The sequence below is a fragment of the Rhodamnia argentea genome, chromosome 8 (genome assembly GCF_020921035.1).
Source record: "Rhodamnia argentea isolate NSW1041297 chromosome 8, ASM2092103v1, whole genome shotgun sequence".
NCBI classification, from domain to species: Eukaryota; Viridiplantae; Streptophyta; class Magnoliopsida; order Myrtales; family Myrtaceae; genus Rhodamnia; species Rhodamnia argentea.
This window is the reverse complement of record NC_063157.1, coordinates 9755961-9783467: the sequence shown is the minus strand read 5'-3', so window position 1 is coordinate 9783467 and position 27507 is coordinate 9755961. Positions and strand designations below refer to the sequence as shown.

The window sequence follows — 27507 nt, the reverse complement described above, 5'->3', positions numbered from 1 at the left end:
ATGATACAGAGTCATCTAAAGTCACTTATGAGTATAGTCTTGCTTCCTAGCTTAGTATATAATCACTAATAATATCCATACTTAGGTTTAAATCAAACAAGGACCAAGAGTAGTAAGTGAATCGATCCACTTTAGTTCCTAGAGGTTCACTTACCATGGATGGAAAGATTTGAGAAAACATGGGAGCTTCATCCACCCTAAAAGCAGATGGTACATTCTTCAGTAATTCATACACCTAATCTAATATTAAGATGACTGAAATTTTCTTATGGAAACTCTTAACTAGTTTCACTTGCGATACTATTGTGAGAATATATGAATGAAGACTTTTTGAATTTGGGCTCTTTGGGTACCTGCAATTTGATTGTGGAATTGGTTAGAATAATGGATGATGATTGCAGAGAGGATTTTTATGATGAAACTCAAGGCCACAACAAGAGAAAGAGAAAGAAATCTCACAGTTTAGATATTTGAGACATTAATGAATCAATTTTGATTTTGTTGGGGTATGGTTCATACTCCCCTAACGATAGGAGAGCACATGGGTCCCGCTCCACGCCGAGAGGGTGAGGGTCCGGGGGAATTTTTATGGTTTAAGCCCTATGTTTTCATTGGTAGTTTGAGTTTGGATTCATGACTAGTTATGGTTATATATACTTTTTCTTTTTTGTAATTAAGTGATGTAATGAGAAGTGTTGGTTGTAATGAGAAGTGTTGGTCGTGTCACTATGCAACCAAAAATAAACTGTAATTACCACTCAGAAGATAGAGGTAAGCAGAGGTCGAATTCACAGTGAAACTAAAATGAATTCCAAGATTAGGTTGAAAAAAATGATAAATTTCTATTTTCTAAGGACTAAATATTATGAATTGAATTCCTAATTAAAAGCAACATAAAATTAATTTAACAAGAAAATTTATGGAGAAAACTATTGCATTTAAGTCTCGAATCCACGATACCTTCTTATTTGACTAACCTCTTTGCTCGTACTATTAAACCTAACAAGCTACAAGCTTGCTATAGTTGTGAAGATAATCTACAACCTATCCTAGTTATAACCTATATTGTCGATCACTATCATCTTTCGCTTTCCAAGCTTAGCACGCTTAATTTGATTAGATATAGATTATCATTGGCTTTAATCATAAACTGCAATTAAAACTATTGCTTGGGTAAGAAATTAGAGTTACAAAAACTAAAATCATAAACGTGATTTAACAATAAGATTCTTGAATAGAATAGATGAAAACGCAGTCTCTCTCAAACAATCAAGTCCAATACCAAAAACTAAATAGAAAGTTTAGAATTCAAACAAGAAGTATCGTTTCATCTAAACCCAAAGGCGATAGAATAAATTTAGCTACTCATGGAGGTGAATGATGGAGAAGAAATCGGAGAAGAGGCCATGGCCAAAGTGAATTTTTTGTACATTACTTCCTTTGCTTCCTGCCTCCTTTTCTCTCGTTCATCCCTTCCCAAAATCTGCAATAGTCTCCTCTTTTATAGTAAGGGATCTCTCCGTGATTGTGTTTGACTTTGACATATGCTATCAATCAAGAGCTCATGAAAATGTAAACCTGCTAAAGATAAGATTTTGCAAAATTAATTTAGGATATGTAGATTTTAGGGGATATCAAGTTTAACCAAATGTATGCAGTTAAAGAATTTTCCAAATTAGGTCTCTCATTAAGCTCCTCCGATGATAAAAATATTAGCTAAACGTACTAATTTAATTATTAATATCTATTTAAAACTAATAAATTAGATACACTTTTTAGGCATGGATATGGATCGATTAGGGGTGAGGTGCTAATTATAGTGGAATCATCTACTTAACATAACTTTAATTTAAGGGAGAACCAGAATAAAATCCCGTGCCTCGATTTTTCTTTCTCACCTTACGTTTCACTTCGATTTGATTGTTCGCTGAATCCTAATAGATTTTATGCCATGCGTGATGTCATTTCATAGTTAATACGTATGGTTGAAGATGAAGGAGATGTAGCACAATCAAAGAGCTCCCACTTGTCTAAGGGATAAGGGCGTTGGAAGTCCTAAAATTTATCACGAAAATGCAATTGAGTCATAAAACTTTCAAATAATCTAATTAAGTCATAAAACTTGTCTAAAAGTATAATTGAGTCCTAAAAACTTTTAAAAAGTGCAACAAAGTCCTAAAATTTGTCAAATTATTGAAATCAAGTCCTTCCGTTGATTGCACTTTTTTAAAGTTTTAGGATTCTACCTTTTGAAATTTTTAGGCCTCGGTTACATTTTTGTAACAAGTTTTAGCATTTGATTGCACTTTTTGAAAGTTTTAGGACTCATTGTGACAAGTTTTAGGACTTTCGGTGCACTTATTCCAAAGAAAAAAGAAACTCTAGATAGTTTAAGGAAAAAAAATTCAACTTTATATGCTGTGGAGGAGAGGATCTTTTATTGAATTTGAGTGATTCATTGAATCTCTTTTATATAGTCAATTTAAATCCTCGCTTTTATCTTTTCCATTTATCAGCCTCTCTCTTTCTTTTAACTTTAAAGGCTTAGTTCGTTTTGCGAAAAGTAACTTCTCAAAAAACGTTTTTCGAATTTTTCCTCCTATGAAAAAAACTCCTTCAAAAGTGAGGAAAATATTTTCCTCTTTTTGAGAAGATAAAAATATTTTCCTCATCTTTCTTTCCTCCTCTCTTTCACGTTTTTAAAATTATTTTTTACTTTATTTTCATTTTTTAATTATTTTTAAATTTAAAATTTTACTTTTTCTAATAAACATTACTTTTTAGTTTTTAATATTTTTTAATTACTTTCTTTAATTATTTTCTCTTTTTTTTTTCATTAATTTCTCCTTCAACCTATCGCTGACCATGAAGAAGGTCGGCAACCAGCTAAACAAGAAATTGAAGAAGAAAAAAAATTAAAGAAAGTAACTAAAAATAATTAAAAACTAAAAATTAATTTTCATTCAAAAATTTAAAAATAATTAAAATTTCAAATTATTTAATAAATTTTTTAGGAAATCAATTCCTTACCAAATGATGGAAATTTTTTTCCAGTTCATTTTTAAGTCTCAGCCAAATATCGAAAAATATGGTCATTTTCCTGGAAAATGACTCTCCGAAAAACATTTTCCGATATCATAATATTGTTTGCAAAACAAACGGAGCCTAAATGTTTTCTTTTCTTTTTTCTCTATATGTGCAATTTTCACCAATTGATGCAATTAGGTGTAATTCACGGAGTATTTTCACAGTGAAAGAGTCATTAGTCTTTAAAAAGCATCGTAAAATACTATACTTTCAATATAAAAATAACGATGAAGCCTGAAAGTGCATTTCGACGAGAAGTCATCAGCTCTAGAAAAACACATAATTCAACGGAATATTCAAGTATTCGGCACTAGATAATAAGCTTTTATAAAATGTGGTCTCTCAACATTTTTGTTAGTAAAAATGTTCGTTTCTACGGCTAGCTGAGGCTCATATATTCCGCGATATATTTCGTAAAAGTTAGGAGAGAAATTTTCTTAGAAATTTTTGTTGTTGTCGAGGTACTACAACCTATAATTATGAGTCGCTTGCCAAACACTTCACAAAAGTTGCGGCAACCTTCGCAGCCGAAACTACCGAGATAAAACTGTGCCATTAATATCTCGAAGTTCATGAAATCGATTGAGGGGCCATTGAGATGGAGTTCTCATGTCTGTGGATTGCCTTTTCACTCCGTGTAGCAAAATCAGCCATGAAAACTATAGTGAACTTGGATTTGACCATAACCGGTGGAAGAATCGGATTATTAGATCATAAAGGTTGTTTATTTAAGGAGGATCTCTCCTCCTTCTTTTGAATCTGTATATAACATCTTAGATTTGTAACAACACAGATTGAAGTCGTCTCACGACATTAATCGAATGAAAATGTTATATGTAAAATCGTCTAGCTTTTAAAAGTGAATCGACATACTATAATTACTGAGTGTAGGGATAAAATTAGAAAATGAAATTCATAACAAAGTCACACTGCCAAAAAATCACAATACTTTCATTTGAGCATGCTTACTATTGGAGTTACTCCAATGCTAGGAGATATCATCACGTCAGGAGACACAACTCGTGAATTAATTGTAATTTCACATCTATAACCCGAGAACTCTCTTCCCTTACTCGGTGTACAGTTTGATATAATCATGTTTTCTTCCATCTCCTCGAAACTAAGAGCTACACCTTTTTGGAGTCCTCTTGCCTTGAAGATCATTCCTTGCTCTCGCCGGAGTGGGTTATAGGCCCACAAGCTTCCATGTGGTTGGTCCTTGAAGCATCCATCTACTCTAAGGGGGTCTAGCTCTTATATATGTAAGTTTTCTTTTTTTGGAGCTTATATATGTGGATTAATTTACTCGAGATGTAGTCTTTCATAATACTACATCTCGAGTAAATTAATCCACATATATATAAATATAAATATAATGTTGTATACCATTTTAAAGCATGAATAGATATGGGGTGATTACCATACCTTCTCTCCATAACTATTGAGAAGAAACCTATTTGATTGAAATCTACCAAAGTTTTAAATCTAAGTCTTCTTGACAGATCAAAGCATGAATAGATATGGGGTGATTACCATACCTTCTCTCCAAAACTATTGAGAAGAAACCTATTTGATTGAGTGCATAATAATCTACCAAAGTTTTAAATCTAAGTCTTCTTGACAGATCTGTTCATAAATCATGATGTCAATTAGGCCTCTCTTGAGAGCGCCTTGGCCTTATGGACTTGATGCTGAATTTTTTCCAAGTCCACCCAAGATTTATAGCTTGGCCCTTGTGCGTGCAATATCGCAGTTTATTGTTTCCTTAGAACTAAACATAAAATGAAATTAATCTCTCTTAGGGTGTGCAAAAGAATCGGGAATCGCCTGAATTGGCTTGTTCTGGGTGGTTGCCGATTTCATGTGTGGAACCGTCCACCATTCGAACTGGACCAATGCTTAAGTACCCGATTTTGAGCCTTTCGTAATACCCATCTCTCGATCTCCCTCTCTGCCCTCACCCTCCACCACCATGCCTCCACTCTTGCTCCACCTCGTCATCGCCATACTCATCCTTGCCTGTCGTCTCGCCCTCCACCCCACCCGATGACCCATGCCTGCCCTTCCCCTCCTCCTCCGCCCCTCCCTACCCCTTCCCCGCCTCACCCCACCATTTCCAAGGACCCAATCGGGAATCGGATCAAACTAGTGGTCCGGAAATCAGTGGGCGGTTCCTGGTTCTCATTCTGTGAAACTTGCCTCTAATGAGCAATTTCTGGTTCCCATTCTGTAAAACTTACCTTTAGCCGATGGTTCTCGATTTTAGGGTAGGAATCGTCCACTTTGGAACGGATCACCCCTGCTCCCTCCAACTCACCATCAGAATTATTTCCCCACAAATCTAACCAATTTCAAAAAGCAAAAACAAAAACACAGTCCCAGTACCAGTAAAGTAATACGTTGATCCCCATACTGCAACATCACATCTTCCTCGGTTTTGCCATGAGTGGCAGTGGACTATATAACCTCTGCAACCCATTTTCTTTTGGCCCCATGCATTTGGTGGTCAGTCCCCGGCTGATTAGTCAAGTTTGCACAATACGACACCATTTTTTCTGCAGTCTGCCGTCCTGCCATGCTCCACATCTTAACCCCACCCCCCACCTCCTAAAAAAAAAAAAAAAAAAACTTACTCGTCTTGTGACATATTCTTCCTATTACAAGTCCTTTTCTAACCAGCAAATACAGAGAGAGACAGAGAGGGATTAAATTGGAAAAGAAAAAGGAAAGAGAGGGACTAGATTGTAAAAGAACAAAGAAATCGACCCATTTACCAAGATTCTATTGCCTCACTTCTCGCCACAGGTGACACTGTGTCAAGTTTGAAGAACGACAAAAAAAAAAAAAACAAAATCTCTTAAAGCCAAAAAGTCAAGAAACTGCCCTGCCCCACCCTTCCAAAGGCAGAAGACAATTTGACCCCATGAAACATTTGAAAAAAAAAAAAACAAAGGAGAAAGAGAAAAGAAAACTTGACCCATAATTGAATTCGAATTTAAATGAAAAGGGGAAATGCCTTGGGCAATTAATTCGGGCGATGTTCTTCCCTCCATCCGGGTCCGGGTCAGGATCCGGATCAGGATCATTATTTTAACCCCATGTCAATTATTGAGTTTAAATGCGCTGCAATTATTACGTTGTGCATCGAATGTTTTGTTCTCTAGGTCTAATGGTTTAAATGCACATAATAAGCAAGCAAAAATTATTTGGGATTGGTCTTCTTCGTGGTGGTCAGATCAATTGGGGATGGAGATAGGCATCGGTTTCTCTTATTTGACTTGGCTTCCATACTTTTTTGAGGTAAAGATCATTAAAAATATCAAGTAGGTATCCGGTAACAAAATTCCATATCGATACCTCACAGCACAATTACTTCAAATCAATTTTCGTCTCACAAGAAGTTCATATACTAGCACATCCGACCTAAGTCCGCCGTCCGGTTAAAATGCATAGGTGGATTTTCCATGTCGGATTGTTATTGCCCACTTCGGATAGTCTTGCAATTGTCTTTTACTTGCGTTGACACATTTGTATTTTAACCGTATATTAGCTGGATATGTCCATGGATAATAGATTTGGGCCGGGGCATCAATTTGGATTTTCTCATGTAATAAAAATTAATTCGGGGTAAATGTGTCATTAACTTGACATTTTCTCACATTTCACCTTTTATTTTCGCTTTTTCAAACCTTGCGGTTCTGATCATCACTTTTTCTCTCTTCTTTTAGGGTTATTTCCTCTCCTCCTCATCTTCACATAGCCGTCTTCTTCAACTCGAGAGGGTTTGAGCTAGATCTTTCCATCCCCTCTCTTTCTCTTTGGTTGATTTGGTTATCCGTTTTCATTTTCTTACTTCCCTCTCGTTTTGTGGAGCTTTTCTCTTATGATCTAGTCTAGATCTGAAATCTTCTTTATCCCATTTTGGGGTTTCGCTTCTATTGGATTTCATTGTTATACAAGTTCAATTTTGAAGGAGGTCGAAGGGTTTTCGTGAAAATTTCACTCTCACATATGTTAGATTTGTGTTCATTCAATTAGTGATGGTGCTGGGGACACTGAATCTAGGCGCGCATCGCCGAAAGGTAAAGCCATAGCAATAGTTAGAGATCTTATGTGCGCTCATTAATGAAGACAGATTCGACAATTAGCCGACGATTTTGATTGGAAGAAGTCTCAGATTTGCTCTTTGAGCGTGTGAGCCCTAACCATGTTATGACGTTCATCTTGGTATACGGAGCTTATTTTATGTTGCAGTTGTTCAAGATTTGTCTCGTTATTTGTATCTTGCATTTAGGTGGAAATGAACCAAACGTTTACTTTGACGAAAAAAAAAAAAAACACTCACGGTTCTTATTATTTGACATTTTATACTGAAAAGAAAAAACGAAACCCTTTCGCGGTAATATTCGAAAAGTTGAATTATGAAAACAAAAGTGACCTTTTTCTGAATTATAATGAAACTTTTTATTGGGAGAGAAAATAAAAATAAATAAATAACTTTTTGCTTGGAAAAGGCCAATCCCTTCCCATAATTATGCAAATGAATGTCAGTCTTAACTTTATTGTGAAGGATAAGAAATAATCATACTATGTTTAACTCTAATTTCATGGATTAGTAAGTAGAAAAAAAAAGACTCATTCAATTTTCAGGTAAAAATACTTGATTTAACTCAAAACTCCAGAACATGCATATAATATCATTTTCACCGACGCTCCCACTGGGGAGGCTACTGATTGATCCCGGGGAAACGCTGATTGGGCCGTGAGATTCACGCGCGCCAGCAGAGAATGGGGGTTGATTTCCTTACGGGACATCCAGAAATGGCTTTTTATTTTTTTAATTATTTTTTTATGGTTCTTTTTTATTTTTTAAAATAGTATCATTATCATTTTGTTTTTTTTTTTCCTCCTCCTCTCTCGCAAAAGACATTCTCTCTCTCTCTCTCTCTCTAAAAAAAAAAAAAGTTGTCTTTTTTACTTTGCACAGTGTCACACAGAGACAGAGTAGGGTTTTGATCTTCACTGTCTCCTCCTCTCCCTTAGCTGAAACGCACAATCGGAGAAGCCCATTGTGGACGAAGACCTCTACGCAATCCTAAACCCTAATTCGCCGCTCCTCGGTATCGTCCTTGGTCTCTCTTCCAGCTCCGAGAACCTTGCCGTGGGGCTCCATCTCCATGTCTGAATTTGGGTCGGCTTAGCCCGTTTTGCTCCAATTCCGGTGCACGGACCGGCTCATTTGCGGTGAATGTCGCCGTCATGGTACTCGCATTCCTCTCCGCTTCGCTTGAGCAGGTAAAGAGCAAACAAAGAAAGTCAGCTAGTTTCGGTGTGGTGCCCTGCGTTGGGGTTGTTTTGCTAGGGTTTGGATTTTTTTTTTTTTCGATTGTTATGTTGCTTCCGTGTTCTGATGGAGGTGGGTTTTAAAAAAAAAAAAATCCTTTTTTTGAGCAGTTAAGGTAGTGACGCCATGGAGGGGGACGAGCGGGAGCAACTAATGGCCTGCGTGATTTGCGGAACCCTCTTCGCAGTTTTGGGTTCGGGTTCTTTTTCTATACTGTGGTCTGTCAATTGGCGGCCATGGCGGATATACAGGTGAGCTCAATCATTTTGATGGCCTTTTCCTTTGGTAGATTGATGATTTTGGAAATCTTTAAGGATACCAATGAAGCCTGCTTTTCTTGGAAATGAGCCTAGTCCTTCATCGTTGTTCTTCTTATGCTTGTTAATGAGCCTACTTTTCTTGGAAATGAGCCTGGTTCTGCATCATCGTTCTTCTTGTGTTAGTCTAATGTTATAATCATGTTCCATAACATAATTAATTGGAAATATTGAACCTTGAATTGCTGCCTTGAATTCTGATTTGGTTAGCAACCAGCTAATTTGAGTACCAAATCTGATATGTATTGACTTTTGACGGCTAAGTGAACCTGAGAAAGGCAGGTTCTTCCTTTTCACGTTGAATGTGCAGATATATACTCTCTCTTGTGCACTTGTGTACTCGTGTTTGTGTCTGTGAGTTACCACGGAGGTTTGCGTATACATTCACAAGATAGGCGGATCTAAAGACTTGGTAACATCTTAAACTCTGTTATCCAAACCCAGATCACACAAAAAATCTGCTGGCCATTTGAAAATGACTCTTGTGAAAGAATTGAGACTCAAGGAGAAAAACTATCAGCAATGTGCTGAATGTTTATAGGAGATTTAAACCGTTTTGATTATGCGTACTCCTATTCCATATGGAATGAGATGAAGGCGACTTGCCCTGGGCTTTGGTTTCTGTTAGATTACAGCGTGATTCGAGGAGAAGTTTTACCAAATTTTTCTGAAGATTCGATATTATTGTCCCAGTTCCTAAGAGACTTTTTTTTTTCTCTCATTTGCTAACTTATTGGCCGGACAGTGCATGCCATGTTTCCTGCATCTCCTTGGCAGATCTTTATCTCTTCCCACATGGATTGGAATTGGAAAGACTCTGAGCAAGAAAGTTGGGGGCCGGGCGGGCCGGGGCGGGGTGTGTGTGTTATTTCCAGTAAAATTTGGAGATAAATTGTTGGTCAGGTTTTGCACTAGCCATTCTCCCAATATAGTATTGCATTTGATGTTATTTATATTAAACGAGCAAATGACTGAATGTACGCAGTCGAACAAGAGGCAGCCTGATACTCTGTACTGTATCTTTTTGGATGCTGCTCCCTGTTTTGGACCAGCAAGTACTTTACTGGAAAATATCAGCAAATGAGTGCACTGGGAGGATTATAAAGCTGGTCATGTCATATAGGATAGGTTGGGAAACTTGATCTTCTGACCGAGTGCACTAGGAGTACCAAAAAAATTGGTACTTCGTGCATTAGGGTAGAAAGGATGAGGCTTCTCTGTGCGGTAATCTTCTGTTTTCCCATGAGATATTCCACGAGATACTGAGAATAGTAGATTTTCAATCTTTAATGAACTTGAAGTCTTTCGTACATGTTCTAACAAATAGAATACCACTCAGTCTGGGATATTGTCTAGGAGAGGCGCATTGAAGAGATGAAGTTAATGCTCAAACCATTTAAGATGCATCAAATGCAGAAGCAACTGAAGAACTCAATTTGTTCCCCTCTACTTGTTACAGTGCATAGTAGTCCTATTTATTTGCTTCTGGAGAAATGTTTGCAAACTTTGATAGGCTGCACCCCTCATACGTGAATGTTATGTTGTTCACTGTCTTAGGAGCACGAAATATACTCTGGGTAGGAACTTTTTTGCATGTTCCTCTGGACATTGGTTGTCAAAAACTCTTTCAGAGAAATGGTGAATATTGGTATCTTATTGTACTTATTGGTCTTCTATTAGTAAAAGAGTTACTATTGCAAAATGGCACTGACAGGGGCAAACCCATCTAACAAACCAATGGGTAAAACTTGTATTGTCAATATGGTCCATCAGATACTGTCCCCTAGCAATGATATTTCTGCGCCACCAAGTTTGGAGTGGAAAGCCATCTTTTTTTAAATATTGAAATGTGTTTTTCTGTTTTCAAAGGCTCTCCTATATTATCTTTGTGGTTGCACTTACATCAATCGGTTCCCCCCTTTTCAGTTGGATCTTTGCCAGGAAATGGCCTGCTGTTCTACAAGGACCTCAGCTGGGTAGGCTCTGCGATTTTCTTTCGATCTGTGCTTGGATGATTGTCATTTCTCCGGTGGCTGTGCTTATCATTTGGGGATACTGGTTGATTTGGATACTGGGGCGAGATTTGATTGGTCTTGCCATAATTATGGCTGGCACTGCCCTCTTGTTGGCATTTTATTCGATCATGCTTTGGTGGAGAACGCAGTGGCAAAGTTCGAGTATGTTCCTTCTCTTTGTATTGCTTTCTCAAATTATACCACTGATAAAGCTAGGTCTTCTAGTTGGATTGGTGTTACAAAATTTCAACTGACTGTCTACTGCTTTTGTATCACATATTTGGTTCTCTGGTGGGTTGGTTCCCTAAGATTTTGTAAGGATCTTGATGCTCTTTTTGTGCCAAGAGAAGACCTCATTATGTGAGATTATTTGATAAGTTGTAGATATGTGGTGAGTCCAATTCAAGAATCTCTACTATATTGGAAACTGCTATCTCTTTTGGCATCTATAATTCTTCGCTGAATGTTTGAAGCATAGTTCCGGACTTCAATGCTATGATGGAGGGGAAAAAAAAAGGGGAAGGGGGGGGTTGGTTACAAAATTTTAATATTTTCCTCCATTTCTTCTCACGAATTTTGAAAATTTCCCCAATTTCTCCCAAATTTTCTTTTCCCCCCATCTTCATCCTCCTTTTCCCAAAGATAGTGCAAGTCCAAAAATTACCTCAACAATGTAGGGATTTATGGTGAAGCTGTAAAATGCTTGTTAGTCTTGTTTAGTTTATAGTCTATGATGACACGATTGTTTTAGACTTTGGAACAGGTATACCTTGGTCTACCTGAACTTGACAATGGGCAGAGAGAGAGAATCGACTGATTTCAATCAACAGAATGTTGCAAACATAGTTGAAAATGGTGTTTGATGCTGCTATGGTAAAGGAGGATTTAGTAAGGGGAATAAGTGTGGAGTGAGGAAGTGGTAAGATGGTACCTTGGTTTTTCAAAGCTGTCTAAAAGAGGGATGTAGAGTTTCATTCTTTTTCAAGTTCTAGGGGAGTCATCTGATTGGTGAAAGAGAGGATGTTTTCTTGTGAAAGGAGGAGGACACCTCTTTTTCTGGATAATTTGTGAAGATACATCTTTATAGGGGATCTTTCTGTCAAGCTTTCACAAATATTGTTGATTTGTGTTGGAAGTAAGACTTTCTTGAGTTTCCTTGCTAAGTTAAAAAAAATATGAAGACCTAAAACTTCCTACAACAACTACAATCTGACAAGAAGTAGACATTTTATTCTGCAATAACACATCTGTAACAATCACAATGGTATTTAACGTTTTGGAGAGCAGTCAATAGAGTAGGAACTGTTAATTCTTAATATTTGAAGATGCTCTATTTCCTCTACCCATAAACTCTACAGATCACTTGGAGGAACAGTACCCATAACTCTCCTAATGTCGATTTTTCTGTTGCCACTCCATCTATAAAGTAGGGTTCTTTGCAATTTGTTGGTATAGCTCTGTATAGACCAGCTTTTAAGGGAAAAAGTGTACCTACTTCTCTAAAAAGCAGCTCCAGGATCCCATGGTGAATTTCCGAGAGTCAGGTATTCTTTCACGGGATTCTTGCCTTAGCATGTTGTCTAGGCTAAGAAGGAAACGTTAATTGCAGGCTTACCCTTTTTATTATGAAGCAAAGATGTCTCCACTTTGCAATCTGTATTGTAGAAATAATTGCGCATTGAAGTTTATAGACACTGGTTGTCCCTAACATGGTATCTCGTTCTTTTCACTTCTGTTGACCATAGATCTCCCAATTGTTCAGATCTGAAATAATGACGGGCCCCCGAGTGTGTTGATACCCATTTCTAAAGTCTTTGAAAAACTACCTTTTCTTATCTTCAGCTATTTGCATACAGATCATGGATAGGTTTAGGATACATATCTTTCTTTTTCTTTTTGCATGAAGAAATAGGATACACTGCTCGTCTCCTGCTAAGTCACTCCTGGATGTCACAGATTCTACTACTCTGTATGTTTCTATAGTGCTGAATTGAGCTAGGAGATTTGGGCCTGTCATGAATTAAGATTCCTCTTAGCAAGGGCGGATTTGCTTTTGCTGTTTTCCTTTTTTCCCTCGTCTTGAAGCAGCAGAGTACAAAGGGGTTTTAATGAGATACTCCTTTATTAATACGGATACAGATGGATGGTTTGGTTTAAACTCCATGCTTCAGCATAGTAGTTTTTGGCCAGCCATGTAACACAGAGCAGGACTTTGTGAACTGCCATTAAATCGGCTATGCTTTGCTGAGTTAAATGTTCACAGGCTTGGGATACCATTCATATATAGTTCCAAGATGTGGTAATTGTATGGAAGCAGCCTAAATTAACAATATGATGGAAGTAAAACTTGGATTGTTGGGGACATTTGCAAAGCGATCAAATTGATTTGCTGCTTAGATTTTTTTTTTTAATGAAGTTTATGAAATATCAAGGCTAGGGAGTTATACAGGGATATAAAGAAATAAAGGATATAAAGAAATACTGTTGCAATTGCTAGGAGATATTGGAATGTAGACATATAATCGATGATGCAAAGGATTCATTTTTTCCTCTTCCAAGTACACAACTGATTAGTTCGTTGAGTATTTCTTAATTGTTTATAGTCTGATCATCTAGATTTGAGAGAACGGGGGATTTGGTTTGGGATTGTGAGAAGGTAGTCTGTTGAGGCTGTAAATAGCTGAATGAAGTGTCCATGAAGTTTGCGTCCATCACATTCAAGAGAAAGCGCTTGGATTTTCTGGTAGAAATACGACCGTAAAAGATTGGAATTGGGAGGTGCCCTACTTATCGATTGGAGATGATTGAAGCTTGTACTGCGTGTTTTTGATTGCATGCTCTGTGGAAGTATGTTTTCTGTGTATTATTTTTAGTCCTAAGGTATATGCTGCATCATTGGAAAATGAAGTGAGAAAGCAGTAGAAATGATTAATGACGAGTTTTGATGCCGTATTGACTTTTTTTTTTTTTCTAATTACAGGGGCTGTTGCTATTCTTCTCCTTTTGGCGGTTTCCCTACTTTGCGCATATGAGCTTTGTGCTGTCTATGTCACAGCTAGTTTAAGGGCATCTGAGCAGTATTCACCATCGGGTTTGTTTTTTGGTGTATCAGCAGTTGCCTTGGCAATCAACATGCTTTTTGTATGCCGAATAGTGTTTAATGGTGAGCTTTGCTAATTCTTTCTGGCTAAAATAGTAAGAACCTGGAGTTTTTAACTCACTTGATACTGTAATGTCATCAAATGAGGCGGTTATTTGCAGTATATGATTTAAATTGTAATATTCTGGCAATCATTACCTGCAGGAAATGGCTTAAATGTGGATGAGTATGTACGTAAAGCTTATAGATTTGCGTATTCAGATTGCATTGAAGTGGGCCCCGTTACATGTTTACCAGACCCACCTGATCCTAATGAGTTGTACTTTCGGCAGTCTAGGAGGCAAGTTAATGATATCTTACGCTGTTATTTGTGTTTCATTTCACGCCTTAATAGTTTTTTGCAAGATTCAACTAAAGACTAGATAGCATTTTTCCTGCATAGAGAAAAACTAAGCTCACTCTCTCCTTGGCATCCTTTGTGGGAATATCTGCTCACTTCAATCGTGAGCACAAGGCACATTTCTCATGAACTTGGATTTTGATATGATGATTTGGATAATTCTTTTGGAGCGGTTGTCAATATTATTGTTTTTCAAGAGCTTGTTGAATTTGCTCTCCCTCTTTTGTAGAGTATTCAGTTGCTTTTGGGGTTCCTTTTGTTCCTAAATCAGATGTGCTTTTTATCAACTGGTGAAACGATTAACACTAACCAGATCTTTTTACCTTTTTCTAACTTGTTTCCAATTGTTTTGTTATGTTGCTGCATTCTTGTAGGGCTTCTCATCTTGGGATTCTTTATGTTGGCTCTATAATTGTATTGATTGTGTACTCCATCCTGTATGGTTTGACTGCAAAAGAAGCGCCTTGGCTTGGAGTAATTACATCGGCAGCTGTGATAATCCTTGGTATTCTGTCTGAGACTCTGCCTTTTTGTAGCTGAGTGCAGTCCAGTTGTTCTCACTTACTTCATTGTCTATTTATGCAAATTGAGTCTTATGCACCTCTTTATTTTTTCAGATTGGAACATTGGGGCTTGCTTGTATGTGTTTCAGCTTCTGAACAGCCGTGTTTTAGCTCTTCTAATTGCCGGCGCATCTCGAGTTTTCCTTATTTGTTTTGGAGTGCATTTCTGGTTAGTTTGAGTTATGGGATTAAGCATTTCTTACGAGTTCTCTAGTTTTTGGGTGATATTTTTCTTATAGCTGTCAATAATTTCTCATTTCAGGTACTTAGGACACTGTATCAGTTATGCTGTCGTAGCATCAATGCTGTTGGGTGCTTTTGTTTCTCGACATCTATCAGTAACAAATCCATCAGCAGCACGCAGAGATGCTTTGCAGAGCACTGTAATTCGCTTGAGGGAGGGCTTTCGGAGGAAAGAGCAGAACAGTTCGTCCAGTTCGTCGGAAGGATGTGGTTCTAGCATTAAACGCAGTAGTAGCGTTGAAGCAGGACATCTTGAACCCAATTCCAGGGTTTTAGGGCAAAGTACTGTTGATGCAAGCAGCTGGAATAACCCTTTTTTGTGTCACACTACTAGCTCTCGGGAGGGTATTGTTAGTGACAAGAGCATGGATAGTGGAAGACCTAGTGTAGCGTTGAGGAGTAGCTCTTGCCGCTCCGTCGTTCAAGAGCCAGAGGCAGTAACTTGTTTTGCCGATAAGCATCTTGACCATAACGGCTCCCTGATGGTTTGTTCAAGTGGTGGTCTTGACAGCCAAGGCTGTGAATCCAGCACGTCTTCTGCAAATCAGCAAACTTTGGATATGAATTTAGCTTTGGCACTCCAGGAACGATTAAATGACCCTAGGATCACCTCAATGTTAAAAAGGTGTGGACGACAAGGTGATATAGAATTAACTAGCTTATTGCAGGATAAAGGATTGGATCCTAATTTTGCTGTTATGTTGAAAGAAAAGTTGGATCCAACTATCTTGGCATTATTACAGAGAAGTAGTCTGGATGCAGATAGAGATCACCGTGATAATACAGACGTTGCGATCGTTGATTCAAATAGTCTTGACAATGTTTTGCCGAATCCCATTTCTTTGTCAGAAGAACTAAGGCTTCGTGGGCTTGAAAAATGGCTTCAGCTCTCTCGCTTTCTTTTGCATCATGTAGCTGGCACTCCTCAGAGGGCATGGCTCGTATTTAGTTTTATCTTCATCCTTGAGACTATCGTGGTTGCAGTTTTTCGTCCGAAGACTATTGAGATGATAGATACCTCGCATCAGCAGGTAGGAAGGGGAAGTACTCATTCCGTATATATGCTATCTATATGCAGATGTATATGCACATATATGTGTCTCTAACTGAAAATACTTATATATTGCGATTCTCGATGGTAACTTAAAAAGCCTAACGTTCTGGCTCTGCGTTACTCTGGATCATGATTATCTAATCTTGCTTCTGCTTTGCAGTTCGAGTTTGGGATTGCTGTTTTGCTGTTGTCTCTTGTTGTCTGTTCAATAATGGCTTTCCTTCGCTCCCTTAAAGCAGAAGATATGGCTATGACATCTAAACCTCGGAAGGTACATGTCCAAGAAGTTGGATTATTACCGAATCATGTTTGGTCGAATTTGGGCATGTGGACAATTGTGAATGACTTTTGCTTTATCTCCAACTGGTTTTGGCTTGATTATTGCCATAGTGTTTTTTATTTACTACATGGTGCCTCTAGAATTTTCTGTATCCATGTATTTCAGCTTGTTATTGAGTGCTGAACTAGAGATTGATTCTGTCAACTGGCATGCTTACAGTGTGTTGGGGCTATTTTAATAGTAATGTTGGTTGTTGGTCTATGAATTTTCTGCATGTATCTCTTTAATATTATGCACTAGCTGCTGGTTTTTTCTCATGGACATTGGTTTTTTCCCAGTACGGTTTTATTGCCTGGCTCCTCAGTACTTGTGTTGGCTTGCTGCTTTCATTTCTGAGGTATGCACCTAGTCCTACAACAGTCATCTTCGTGTTTGGCATTTACACACTGTCAATATCTGTGAGCTAGAAATGATATTTTGCCTCTCTTTCATGGAAATGAATGTATAGTTCAAGGTATTACAGGGGACTTCATCCTGGGAGAAGTGATGTATCAGTCTGTTTTTTTGTCATGTATGCATCGTGGTTATGGACAGGGTGCTATTATTCTTAATTTGTAGACTAGATTCGACCGCAGTTATCTGATTCAAGCGTCTTAATGGGGAAGAATCTAAACATATTTTAGGAAGTATGAAATGACCTGTTTGTGTAGGATTTTTTACTTACTAGTACGTGTGGTACATCAATGCTAAAAGTGAGATATTTGGAAAGGCCACTCGCGTTATATAGTGCTTCCAAATATCCAGACATGAGTCAGATGACTATCCACCATGCTTCCTTATCCACATGTTTCTATGTCCTAATGTTGATGTTTTGACTTCTTGCTAGTTTTCAGTAACAGATTGATCTTGGTGGTTGCTAATGTATTTTAGATGTTTTGCATGGTTGCAGCAAGTCGTCAGTTCTTCTTGGATTGTCCTTGACCCTACCTCTTATGGTAGCGTGCCTTTCTGTTGGAATTCCCTTATGGATCCTTAACGGCTACCAATTTTGGGTACCACGAGTCCACTCTGGAGATCACCTTGGAAGCAACATTACTCGTGGGAAAAAGGAGGTGTGTACGTGGGCTTGGTTTCTATATCTCTACTTATAGTTGAATTATCTGTTTAGAAGTTGTTATTTTTACCGTGTTATGATGTCCTTTTAGCTCTTTCCTAATACATGTCCAATCAATCTCATGCCTGTCAGTGCTTGTATTACTTCGCTTGAAGTGGTTAAAGTATGGCAAGATTAGCATATCCATATTATGTTGGGGGTTGCTATTGCTTTGTTCACTTACTTTATATTCTCGGAATATCTAGTTTCTACTCTTTGGTATCGACTATGTGAAGTTGCTATTCTGAATCTCTGCTCTCTGTTTGCTGCTATATTGAGTTGCTAGCTACCTTTCAAGGACAAGCAATTCACTTCTGTCTTAATTTTATAGCTGGAGACCAGATGCTAATTGGTTTTGGATTAAATGTATATATACTTACTTGTACATATGCATATTGGACTAAATCTAAGTTCCTAAGTTGTTGCCATTCACAGGGAGTGGTTCTTGTTATTTGTGCTTCATTGTTTTCGCTGGCTGTGGTGGCGCTTGGTGCAATTGTGTCTGCGAAGCCATTGGAGGATTTAGGATACAAGGGATTGACTCGTGATGAGAAAAGCTTCAGTTCTCCTTATGCCTCATCTTATTACCTTGGATGGGCCATGGCATCTGCAATTGCTTTAGTTGTTACTGGTGTGCTGCCCATTGTTTCATGGTTCGCTACGTATCGTTTCACCCTTTTCTCTGCTATATGCGTTGGGATATTCAAAGGTATTTCCCCCCTTCCTTTTAACTTTGTGCTTAGCATGCAGCCACAGGTGCGTTTATGGTGGCTTACTAGTCAGGGATGCTCCAAAGCTAATTATTGCTTTTGTCCTCTCAAACTTGCAGCTGTCCTGGTGGCCTTTTGTGGTGTCTCCTACTTTGAGGTACTGAAGTCCAGAGGTGACCAAGTTCCAAGGAAGGGGGATTTTCTTGCTGCTTTGCTTCCTTTGCTGTGCATTCCTGCTCTGCTATCGGTTTCCTCAGGGTTGTACAAATGGTGAGTTAGCTTTGTGATCTTTCATCTGGTGGCTAACTCAATCTAAAATTCCAAATCGCTTGTAACCACTTGCAATACTGGATTTCATAATGGGTTGATCTGGTATACTCAACTAGATTTGTGCATTTTCCAGGAAAGATGATGATTGGAAGCTTTCTCGAGGTGTATATGTGTTTGTTAGTATTGGACTCCTCCTCCTGCTTGGTGCAATATCAGCTGTAATAGTTCTAATCAGACCTTGGATGGTAAGTGCATCTCCTTTTGCTTTTACTGTTTTGGATGTAAGATTGATTTATCATCCTGTATTTGTATGCAATTGGACAGATTGGGGTGGCATTTCTGTTAGTTCTCCTCCTTGTTGTACTGGCTATTGGTGTTATCCATCACTGGGCTTCGAACAACTTCTACTTGACTAGGATGCAGATGTTAATTGTGTGTTTCCTAGCTTTCCTTTTGGCTTTGGCTGCTTTCCTTGTTGGCTGGTTTAATGGTGAGCACAGAACTGATTTATCTTGTTCCCATAATTCTTGGTTTTGGTTAAGCAGTTTCCCCTTATTGTCAAATCTGGACGTTTATAGTGCTGCTAGTGACATTTCTATGTTTTGTCAGATAAAGCATTTGTTGGGGCATCTGTGGGTTACTTCTCGTTTCTCTTTCTTCTTGGTGGAAGAGCACTCACAGTGAGTTGGTCTTGCAATCTTGTGCTCATTTATTCCCCACCATATCCCATTTTCAGACCTCTAGTTTCTTGTATTCCCATTCTCCTTTAATACAAAATGAGCTTTTTGGCAGGTGCTTCTTTCACCACCCATTGTAGTGTACTCTCCTAGAGTGCTGCCAGTGTATGTTTATGACGCTCATGCAGACTGTGGAAAGAATGTCAGGTTCGTCTGTCATTTAATGGTTCATGATTCACTTATGTATCCCATGTTCCTATCATGTAATTACAATCAACTGGTTTCTTAATGTTGTTTTGATGTATGAAATATCGCAGTGCTGCATTTCTTGTGCTTTATGGGGTTGCATTGGCAATTGAAGGTTGGGGTGTCGTTGCTAGTTTGAAAATTTATCCTCCATTTGCTGGTGCTGCCGTTTCAGCAATTACACTGGTGGTCGCCTTTGGGTTTGCTGTTTCTCGTCCATGCTTAACTCTCGAGGTTTGTCCATTGGTTTTATCTGGTAATAGCTGTACTACTATTATTTCTGACTATGACTTGCATATTAAGAGTTAATTGCTTTTCCTTATCGTTGTTTTGCATTATGACTTTAAATGTCGTTGGTACTGAAGAAGTTCATTCATTTGTCAATAATTCGTGTATTATTGTCTCCACTGCCTTCTACAGTTCTTTAATTCGTTATCCTTTTGTTTAATTGCATATTCAGATGATGGAAGATGCAGTGCACTTCCTGAGTAAGGAAACAATTGTTCAAGCAATTGCTAGATCTGCTACTAAGGTATGTGAGGATGGGATCTATGATTCTCAGGTTTTCGGATACTTCCTCTGGTTAAACTTTGAGTTCTTTTGCTTGTCACATGTTTGCCATGTTCGCAGACAAAAATTTACCAATTTGCTTGTTTTTGTTTTTCACTCGTAAGAGTTAATCTTTTATTTATGTTTGTTGAATGCGTAATTTTTCTATGTATCAACGAGTTCTTTCTCAGTAACTCTGCAGTTAACTAGTGGGCAGTGTGCCCACTGCAGTTATGGACTGCAGTTTGTGTATTTAGGACGATGCATGATTATAATTGTTTATAAAATGTATTAGTCAATTTTCTAGTCCCAGTCGACCGCGAGTTCTAATGACTTTTGTTTCTTTGCTGGGGGGTTGGAATGACCTTGTGATTCTGGGTAATAGATAAATTATCGCTGTCTCATAGTTGCAGTGTCTGCGTGCATGTATACTGTTCAGGCACCTGCATAACATGGGTAGGCAATGGGATGTGTACTTGTGCCTGTGTAAGTGGTGATATGCATGTATGTGAATATGTTTGCCTGGTTGCCATTGTCTAGTGTGTGGACCGACTGGTGTTTTGTTACTCACATGCGACGAGTTAGGAATGGATTGTTGGTGTGATGGCCAGGCAGTTGTAAGTCCCTTATTCATACTCTTTGCTGCATGCTGTTTTTTTCCTAATCGGCGTAATTGCTGGTTGTCTGATTTCGAAGACACTGGTTTTGCACGTCTGTCTCGCTGGTGTTATTATTATTATTATTATTATTTTTTTTTTTTTGGGGGCGGGGTGTGTGTATCTTTTTCAACTGGTGGGTTACTTGGTTCCTCATTTTCACCTTGTAATTCTATTGTAGTTTTGTGAACTTTTGTGTAGTGGTGCTGTGTCTTAAGCATTGCTTTGTCTGAGTATCTTATTTACTTAAAGTATTTTGCAGACTCGAAATGCTCTATCTGGAACATACTCAGCTCCACAAAGATCTGCCAGTTCTGCCGCACTTTTAGTTGGTGATCCAACAGTTATGCGTGATAGGGCTGGAAATTTTGTGCTTCCCAGAGCTGATGTTATGAAGTTGCGCGATCGTCTAAGAAATGAGGAGCAAGTTGTCGGGTCGTTCTTCTATAGAATTAGATGTAGGTCTTGTTGCCATGACAGGGCTAGTGATGTTGATCACAGAAGAGAAATGTGTGCTCATGCACGAATTTTGGCTTTGGAAGAGGCTATTGATACTGAATGGGTGTATATGTGGGACAAATTTGGTGGTTATTTACTTCTTTTGCTTGGTTTGACTGCAAAGGCTGAACGAGTGCAGGTAATTGAACATTTAATTTACTTTCTAGGCTCCTTATGTGTATTTTCTTTCTCTTAAGGAACGGCCAAAGTAATTTCCTTCTATGTGTTGTAGGATGAGGTTCGTTTAAGGCTCTTCCTGGACAGCATCGGGTGTTCTGATCTCAGTGCGAAGAAAATTAAGAAATGGATGCCAGAAGACCGTCGGCAGTTTGAAATTATTCAAGAGAGGTAGCTTAGTCCTTGTTTTTGGTTTTCTTCTACTTTGATTTGGTCCATGTACCAGATTTGCTTACCATATTTTTGTGGATTTAGTTATATTCGGGAAAAGGAAATGGAAGAGGAAATCTTGATGCAGAGACGTGAAGAGGAGGGGAGGGGTAAGGAAAGAAGAAAGGCTCTCTTGGAAAAGGAAGAGCGCAAGTGGAAGGAGATAGAAGCTTCTCTTATATCTTCTATTCCTAATGCTGGGAGTAGGGAGGCAGCAGCAATGGCTGCTGCCGTGCGTGCTGTTGGTGGTGATTCTGTTCTTGATGATTCTTTTGCACGAGAAAGGGTTGCAAGCATTGCACGTAGGATACACAATGCTCAGTTGGCTAAACGAGCACTCCAGGTTGTATTGATTTATTTTATTTACCTTTTCTGACATGCTGTCGTTTCTGTATTGTCTTCTATTTTACAGTAGAGATGCTCAAAATTGAATCTTTTACGGTAGACTATCGTTAAATAGTTGGCATTTAGGGACAAAATGATCAAACAAAGACATTTCGGCATATAATATATTCATAGTTAACAGTTAGTAACACTGGAAAACGATCATCAAATTGAAGGTGTCTCATGCATATAATGATTATCAGTTAGTTGTTTTTCTTGATTTGTTTGTTTTCCTATTGTTACTCAGACATTTCACTTAGTGATGGGACTGTTCCGGCTGTTTGCAAAGTAATATGAGGGAATTTTATGTACCCGTTTTTAGTTTAGGGACCTGCCATATTCCCTTGGTGGAGTCTCATTTTCAATTCGATTAAAACTGTTGAGTAATTCCTAGATATAATTAGCACAGTTTTCCTTAAACTTAGGTAGTTGCCCATCTTTATGAGGTTGCTGTGTTGATACTTATGTAGAAATCGCCCAATCTAGTCTTTTCGTTTGCTGTGGCTCATCAGCTTCGTGATTCATATTGCCACCTTTCTAGCCTATTATATTCATTCCATGCGGTGATTACTATGATGTAGTAATTTCTTGAATAGCCTGTAGACTATGGTTCATAATACGTAGAGACTAAAGATAAGGTGTAATATTATTCTATGCCGGCTAATGGAATTTAGGTCATTTAGTCCAGGTCCAAATCTATCTATTTCATTTGCCATCAGTCATCTATTTAGTTGATAGCTTAGAACATCAGCACACTTTGAAGATCTTGTGGACTATTCAATTCCATGGATAAGCAGCATTACTTATTCATGTTCTGTGATTATTTGTCCCCCTACAAATATTTCTCTTCAATTTTTTATGGTTACTGTGGGTGCTGGCCTCTTCTTTTATCTCAGTCACTTCTAGCGGCTTTCCTTCTTCTCAAGGAAGCAATTATCATACATTTCATTTGAATTGTGATCGAGGTTTACGGAAGGAATGGGCAGCCTATCAATTAATAAATATGGTTTTCTATATGTTTCCGGTCTAACAGAAATCGATTGACACTTGGAAAGAAATTTTCACTGTGCAGAGATGTTAATTGTCACACATTGTTGAGGCCATCTTCATATTGACATTTAATTTATATCTGAGCTAAGTGTTCACTTTTTCTGACACGATCAGGTTTCATCACCTCTCTCATGCCCATTTATCTAAAAATGCATTTTGCTGCGCCTCTCTATTGATAAATTTAGGTTACTGCCTTATTTCTCTGACTAGACGTATGCTCTGTCGAAAATAATCAACTGGATCATAATAAAGACGGCTACAGAAAGTGAAACAGATGCTCTGCATTGTGTCCTTTCCATGATTGTTGTCTTATGTTAATATTTAAATTCTGGGCAGTATTATGTGTTAGCACGATTAGTCTCACTCATATTCCACTCTTGGCGCTGACAGACTGGGATCACTGGTGCCATATGTGTACTTGATGATGAACCGACTTCCAGTGGAAGACACTGTGGTCCTATTGATGGTAGTGTTTGTCTAAGTCGTAAAGTTAGCTTTTCTGTTGCTGCCATGGTTCAACCTGAGTCTGGCCCAGTTTGTCTTATGGGAACTGAGTTTCAAAAGACAGTTTGTTGGGAAATTCTAGTGGCTGGATCTGAGCAAGGTATTGAAGCTGGACAAGTTGGACTAAGGTTGATAACCAAAGGTGATAGACATACAACGGTGAAGGAATGGAGTATCGGTGCAACGAGTATTACTGATGGAAGGTTGTGTGTCATTAAATACTGAAATTTCTTTTACTTGTTTCCACCCTTCTGGATTTAAGACTTGAATTATTTAGATCTCATGTTTGGACTAGTTTGGCATTTCCTGCTTCCTGAGCTGCTTCTTGCAACTGCTTTACAGGTGGCACATTGTAACCATGACAATTGATGCTGATATTGGTGAGGCGACTTGCTATTTGGATGGTGGCTTTGATGGTTACCTGACTGGTTTGCCATTGTCTGTGGGAAACAGTATATGGGAACAAGGGACTGAGGTTTGGATTGGGGTTAGACCACCCATAGCTCTGGATGCATTTGGGAGGTCAGACAGTGAGGGAGCTGAATCTAAGATGCATATCATGGATGTTTTTCTTTGGGGAAGGTGCTTAACTGAAGATGAGGTGGCATCTCTTCATACTGCCGTTAGCTCAACTGAACTGAGCACAATTGATTTTATTGAAGATAATTGGCATTGGGCAGATTCACCCTCCAGAGTAAGTTCTTCTACTTGCTTTGATATGTTACCTTACTTTAGTAAAGAAGTGGTTCTTAACTTCTTCTTATGATCCACTTAGGTTGATGGATGGGAAAGCGACCCCGCCGATGTTGACTTGTATGATAGGGATGATGTGGACTGGGATGGACAGTATTCAAGCGGGAGGAGAAGACGGCCAGAACGTGATGGGGTGGTGGTTGATGTTGATTCTTTTACTAGGAGGTTCAGGAAACCTAGGATGGAAACTCAAGAAGAAATTAATCAACGGATGTTGTCAGTTGAGTTGGCTGTCAAAGAAGCCCTTGCTGCAAGAAGTGAAACTCATTTTACTGACCAGGAGTTCCCTCCAAATGATAATTCTCTATTTGTTGATACAGGAAATCCCCCTCCAAAGTTGCAGGTATCTTTTCCATTTGACACGTTCCTTTGGCATTGCATCATTAGCTACTGTTGATTTTATGGTTCTGTTTCTGTTAAATAGTACACTGATTTTAACTTCTAAATAGGTCGTTGCTGAGTGGATGAGACCCACTGAAATGTTGAAAGAGACCCACTTGGATTCTTATCCATGCTTGTTTTCTGGGACTGCTAATCCATCTGATGTTTGTCAGGTATTTTGTTTTTGCAGTTTAACACGCGAGCTTAGAATGCTCAGTTCCTACAAATTTTTGTCCTGTTTACTTTCTTGAAAGTTGTTTCTCTTCATTGAACTGTGAATATATTATTTCCCTCCTTAGTCGTGTTGGTTGGTATTCAACAGGGTCGACTGGGAGACTGTTGGTTCTTGAGTGCTGTTGCGGTCCTAACTGAAGTTTCACGAATATCAGAGGTTATTATTACTCCAGAATATAATGAAGAAGGAATCTATACTGTTCGCTTCTGTATCCAGGTACCGAGTTCTTTATTATCATGACGAATTTGCTTTTGCTGCTGGTTGTACTGAAACATTCTATTGGTCAATATCTTTGTGGGCCCTACAGTGCTACCAGTTTTATGGTTGATGCTTGCTTGTCATGTGTATGGGTCTATTTTGAGGTAAAAGAAGTATATATGCTCATGTTTTTGTTTACTATAACACTCTGTGTAGCTAGAGGGAAGTAGGCCTTGACCTAGTTATGTAGGGCTGCGTCTTGTTTTGATACTAGAAGGCGCCCTTTAACCTGGTAAAGAAGCCTTAGTTAAACGTTTGCACCTTTGAGACAGTGCTATGCTGGAGTAATCATTCCTCATTCTGTTTCTCTGATATATAATACTTTGGTCTGGTGTTATTCTTTTTTACAATGTTTATATCTGTTAATGTTGGATTTACCCTGATTAAATGCTCCCAGGGCTGTTTCACCATTTTTTTGTTGCTGAATGAAGTTATAGTGGGGCATAACTTGTTCTTGTCTTAATCTCTTTTAGGGTGAGTGGGTCCCAGTTGTTGTTGATGATTGGATTCCTTGTGAATCTCCGGGTAAACCTGCATTTGCCACCAGTAAGAAGGGCAATGAGCTATGGGTATCTCTACTAGAAAAGGCATATGCGAAATTACATGGTTCTTATGAGGCACTTGAAGGTGGGCTTGTTCAAGATGCTCTGGTAGACCTTACAGGTGGAGCTGGCGAGGAGATCGACATGAGAAGTGCTCAGGCTCAGATTGATCTTGCAAGTGGTAGGCTGTGGTCTCAGCTGTTGCGGTTTAAGCAAGAAGGATTTTTGCTTGGTGCTGGTAGTCCTTCCGGTTCGGATGTTCATGTTTCTTCCAGTGGCATTGTGCAAGGGCATGCTTACTCATTGTTGCAGGTATCTCCTGTTACTTGGTGTTGCTGTGATTTCTATGTGTTGCTTTTTAAGTTAATAGCCTGCTTGTACTGCTGTCCAGGTAAGAGAGGTGGATGGTCATAAGCTTGTTCAAATTCGAAATCCATGGGCCAATGAAGTTGAGTGGAATGGACCTTGGTCTGACTCGTCACTTGAGTGGACTGATAGGATGAGACACAAGCTGAAACATATTCCACAGGTTAAACTTTCACCGTAGTCCTTCTTACCTTTGTATCTATCTGCTTATCAACAAAACTGCATGACATGATCGATTGATGAGTGCTTTTCTTTGTTTGGCATCTCATAGCTGTTTCTTTTCCGTAACTCATACTGTGTCTCTGATTATGTATTTGAGCAGTCAAAAGAAGGAATTTTCTGGATGTCTTGGCAAGATTTCCAAATACACTTCCGATCCATCTATGTCTGTCGTGTGTACCCTCCAGAGATGCGCTACTCAGTCCATGGCCAGTGGCGTGGTTACAGTGCTGGTGGATGCCAGGATTATGATACTTGGCATCAAAATCCTCAGTTCCGCTTGAGGGCAAATGGTCCAGATGCATCATCGCCAATGCATGTGTTCATTACCTTGACTCAGGTACCTCTGCTGATTATTACGGGACTAGCTTCCATCTCTTAATAATTTGTCTTTCACCTGACTTTTTGTACGTTATGGACTTGTAGGGTGTCAGTTTCTCAAGGACTACAGCTGGTTTCAGAAATTATCAATCTAGTCATGATTCATTGATGTTTTACATTGGGATGAGGATACTCAAAACTCGTGGTCGTCGTGCTGCTTATAACATATACCTACACGAATCAGTTGGGGGGACAGATTATGTAAATTCACGAGAGATTTCATGTGAGATGGTACTGGATCCTGATCCCAAGGGTTACACAATTGTGCCTACAACTATACATCCTGGTGAAGAAGCGCCATTTGTTCTATCTGTTTTCACCAAAGCATCGGTAACTCTGGAGGCTTTGTAATTTGCACCAGTGGCTTTTCTGTAGCTGCTTCGTCCTTGAGCTGAGGACAAGCCCTTGCAAGAGCATGCATGATTGGCTTGAGCGCCTGCGCCTGCAAGTAGATCTCGGGACCACGAGCTATGCTTGAGATATGAGGTTATCTTATCTTTTTGACTACCTTGTTCATTCTCTCAGTTCTTTTAGACTAAGTCTCTTTGCTTCTTAATATATTGATTTCAACTTCACCATTTAGAAAATCCAAAGCTTGGCTACCAAAAGAATCTGCGTGACATTTGTTGTAGGCCACTTTAACATGATCTCAATTTTGACAGGCCACCTCTGAAATTATGGTATCTAGTGCCAGCAGGCTTTGAAGATCACGTACGGGCTTCTCGAATCTCAGATTATGCCATTTTGGAGGAATGCAGCCATGGAAGATGTCATTCGTGTAGAGCTCGAGTTCCATTATGAAGACATGTTGAGTTGATCTTGTACCGATGGAATTCAGAGGCCATCTCAGCCCGATCTCGCTTGAGTTTTTCAGCTCCGAGCCAG

At 38.8% G+C, this 27507-nt stretch overlaps 1 protein-coding gene across 3 annotated transcripts; it reads left to right on the top strand.

Moving 5' to 3' along the window:
• The first annotated feature begins 8084 nt into the window (after window positions 1-8084).
• Window positions 8085-27278, top strand: LOC115736531 (calpain-type cysteine protease DEK1). Of its 3 annotated transcripts, none has more exons than XM_048284432.1 (31): window positions 8085-8382; window positions 8542-8682; window positions 10675-10925; window positions 13744-13926; window positions 14068-14203; window positions 14638-14768; window positions 14881-14995; window positions 15089-16100; window positions 16284-16394; window positions 16742-16800; window positions 17353-17515; window positions 17992-18265; window positions 18386-18536; window positions 18670-18781; window positions 18861-19026; window positions 19146-19216; window positions 19329-19420; window positions 19531-19693; window positions 19920-19991; window positions 20927-21301; window positions 21395-21510; window positions 21595-21892; window positions 23374-23690; window positions 23830-24181; window positions 24263-24583; window positions 24690-24794; window positions 24944-25072; window positions 25588-25968; window positions 26048-26185; window positions 26345-26581; window positions 26668-27278. In XM_048284432.1, exons 2-31 carry the CDS (start codon window positions 8558-8560, stop codon window positions 26971-26973), a joined length of 6462 nt encoding a protein of 2153 aa, XP_048140389.1. In that variant the 5' UTR covers window positions 8085-8382; window positions 8542-8557; the 3' UTR covers window positions 26974-27278. The 3 variants fall into 3 exon arrangements, with proteins under 3 accessions (XP_048140389.1, XP_030524133.1, XP_048140388.1); XM_030668273.2 differs by having other exon boundaries at window positions 8085-8386; window positions 8537-8682; XM_048284431.1 differs by having other exon boundaries at window positions 8085-8389; window positions 8540-8682.
• The last annotated feature ends 229 nt before the right edge of the window (window positions 27279-27507 follow it).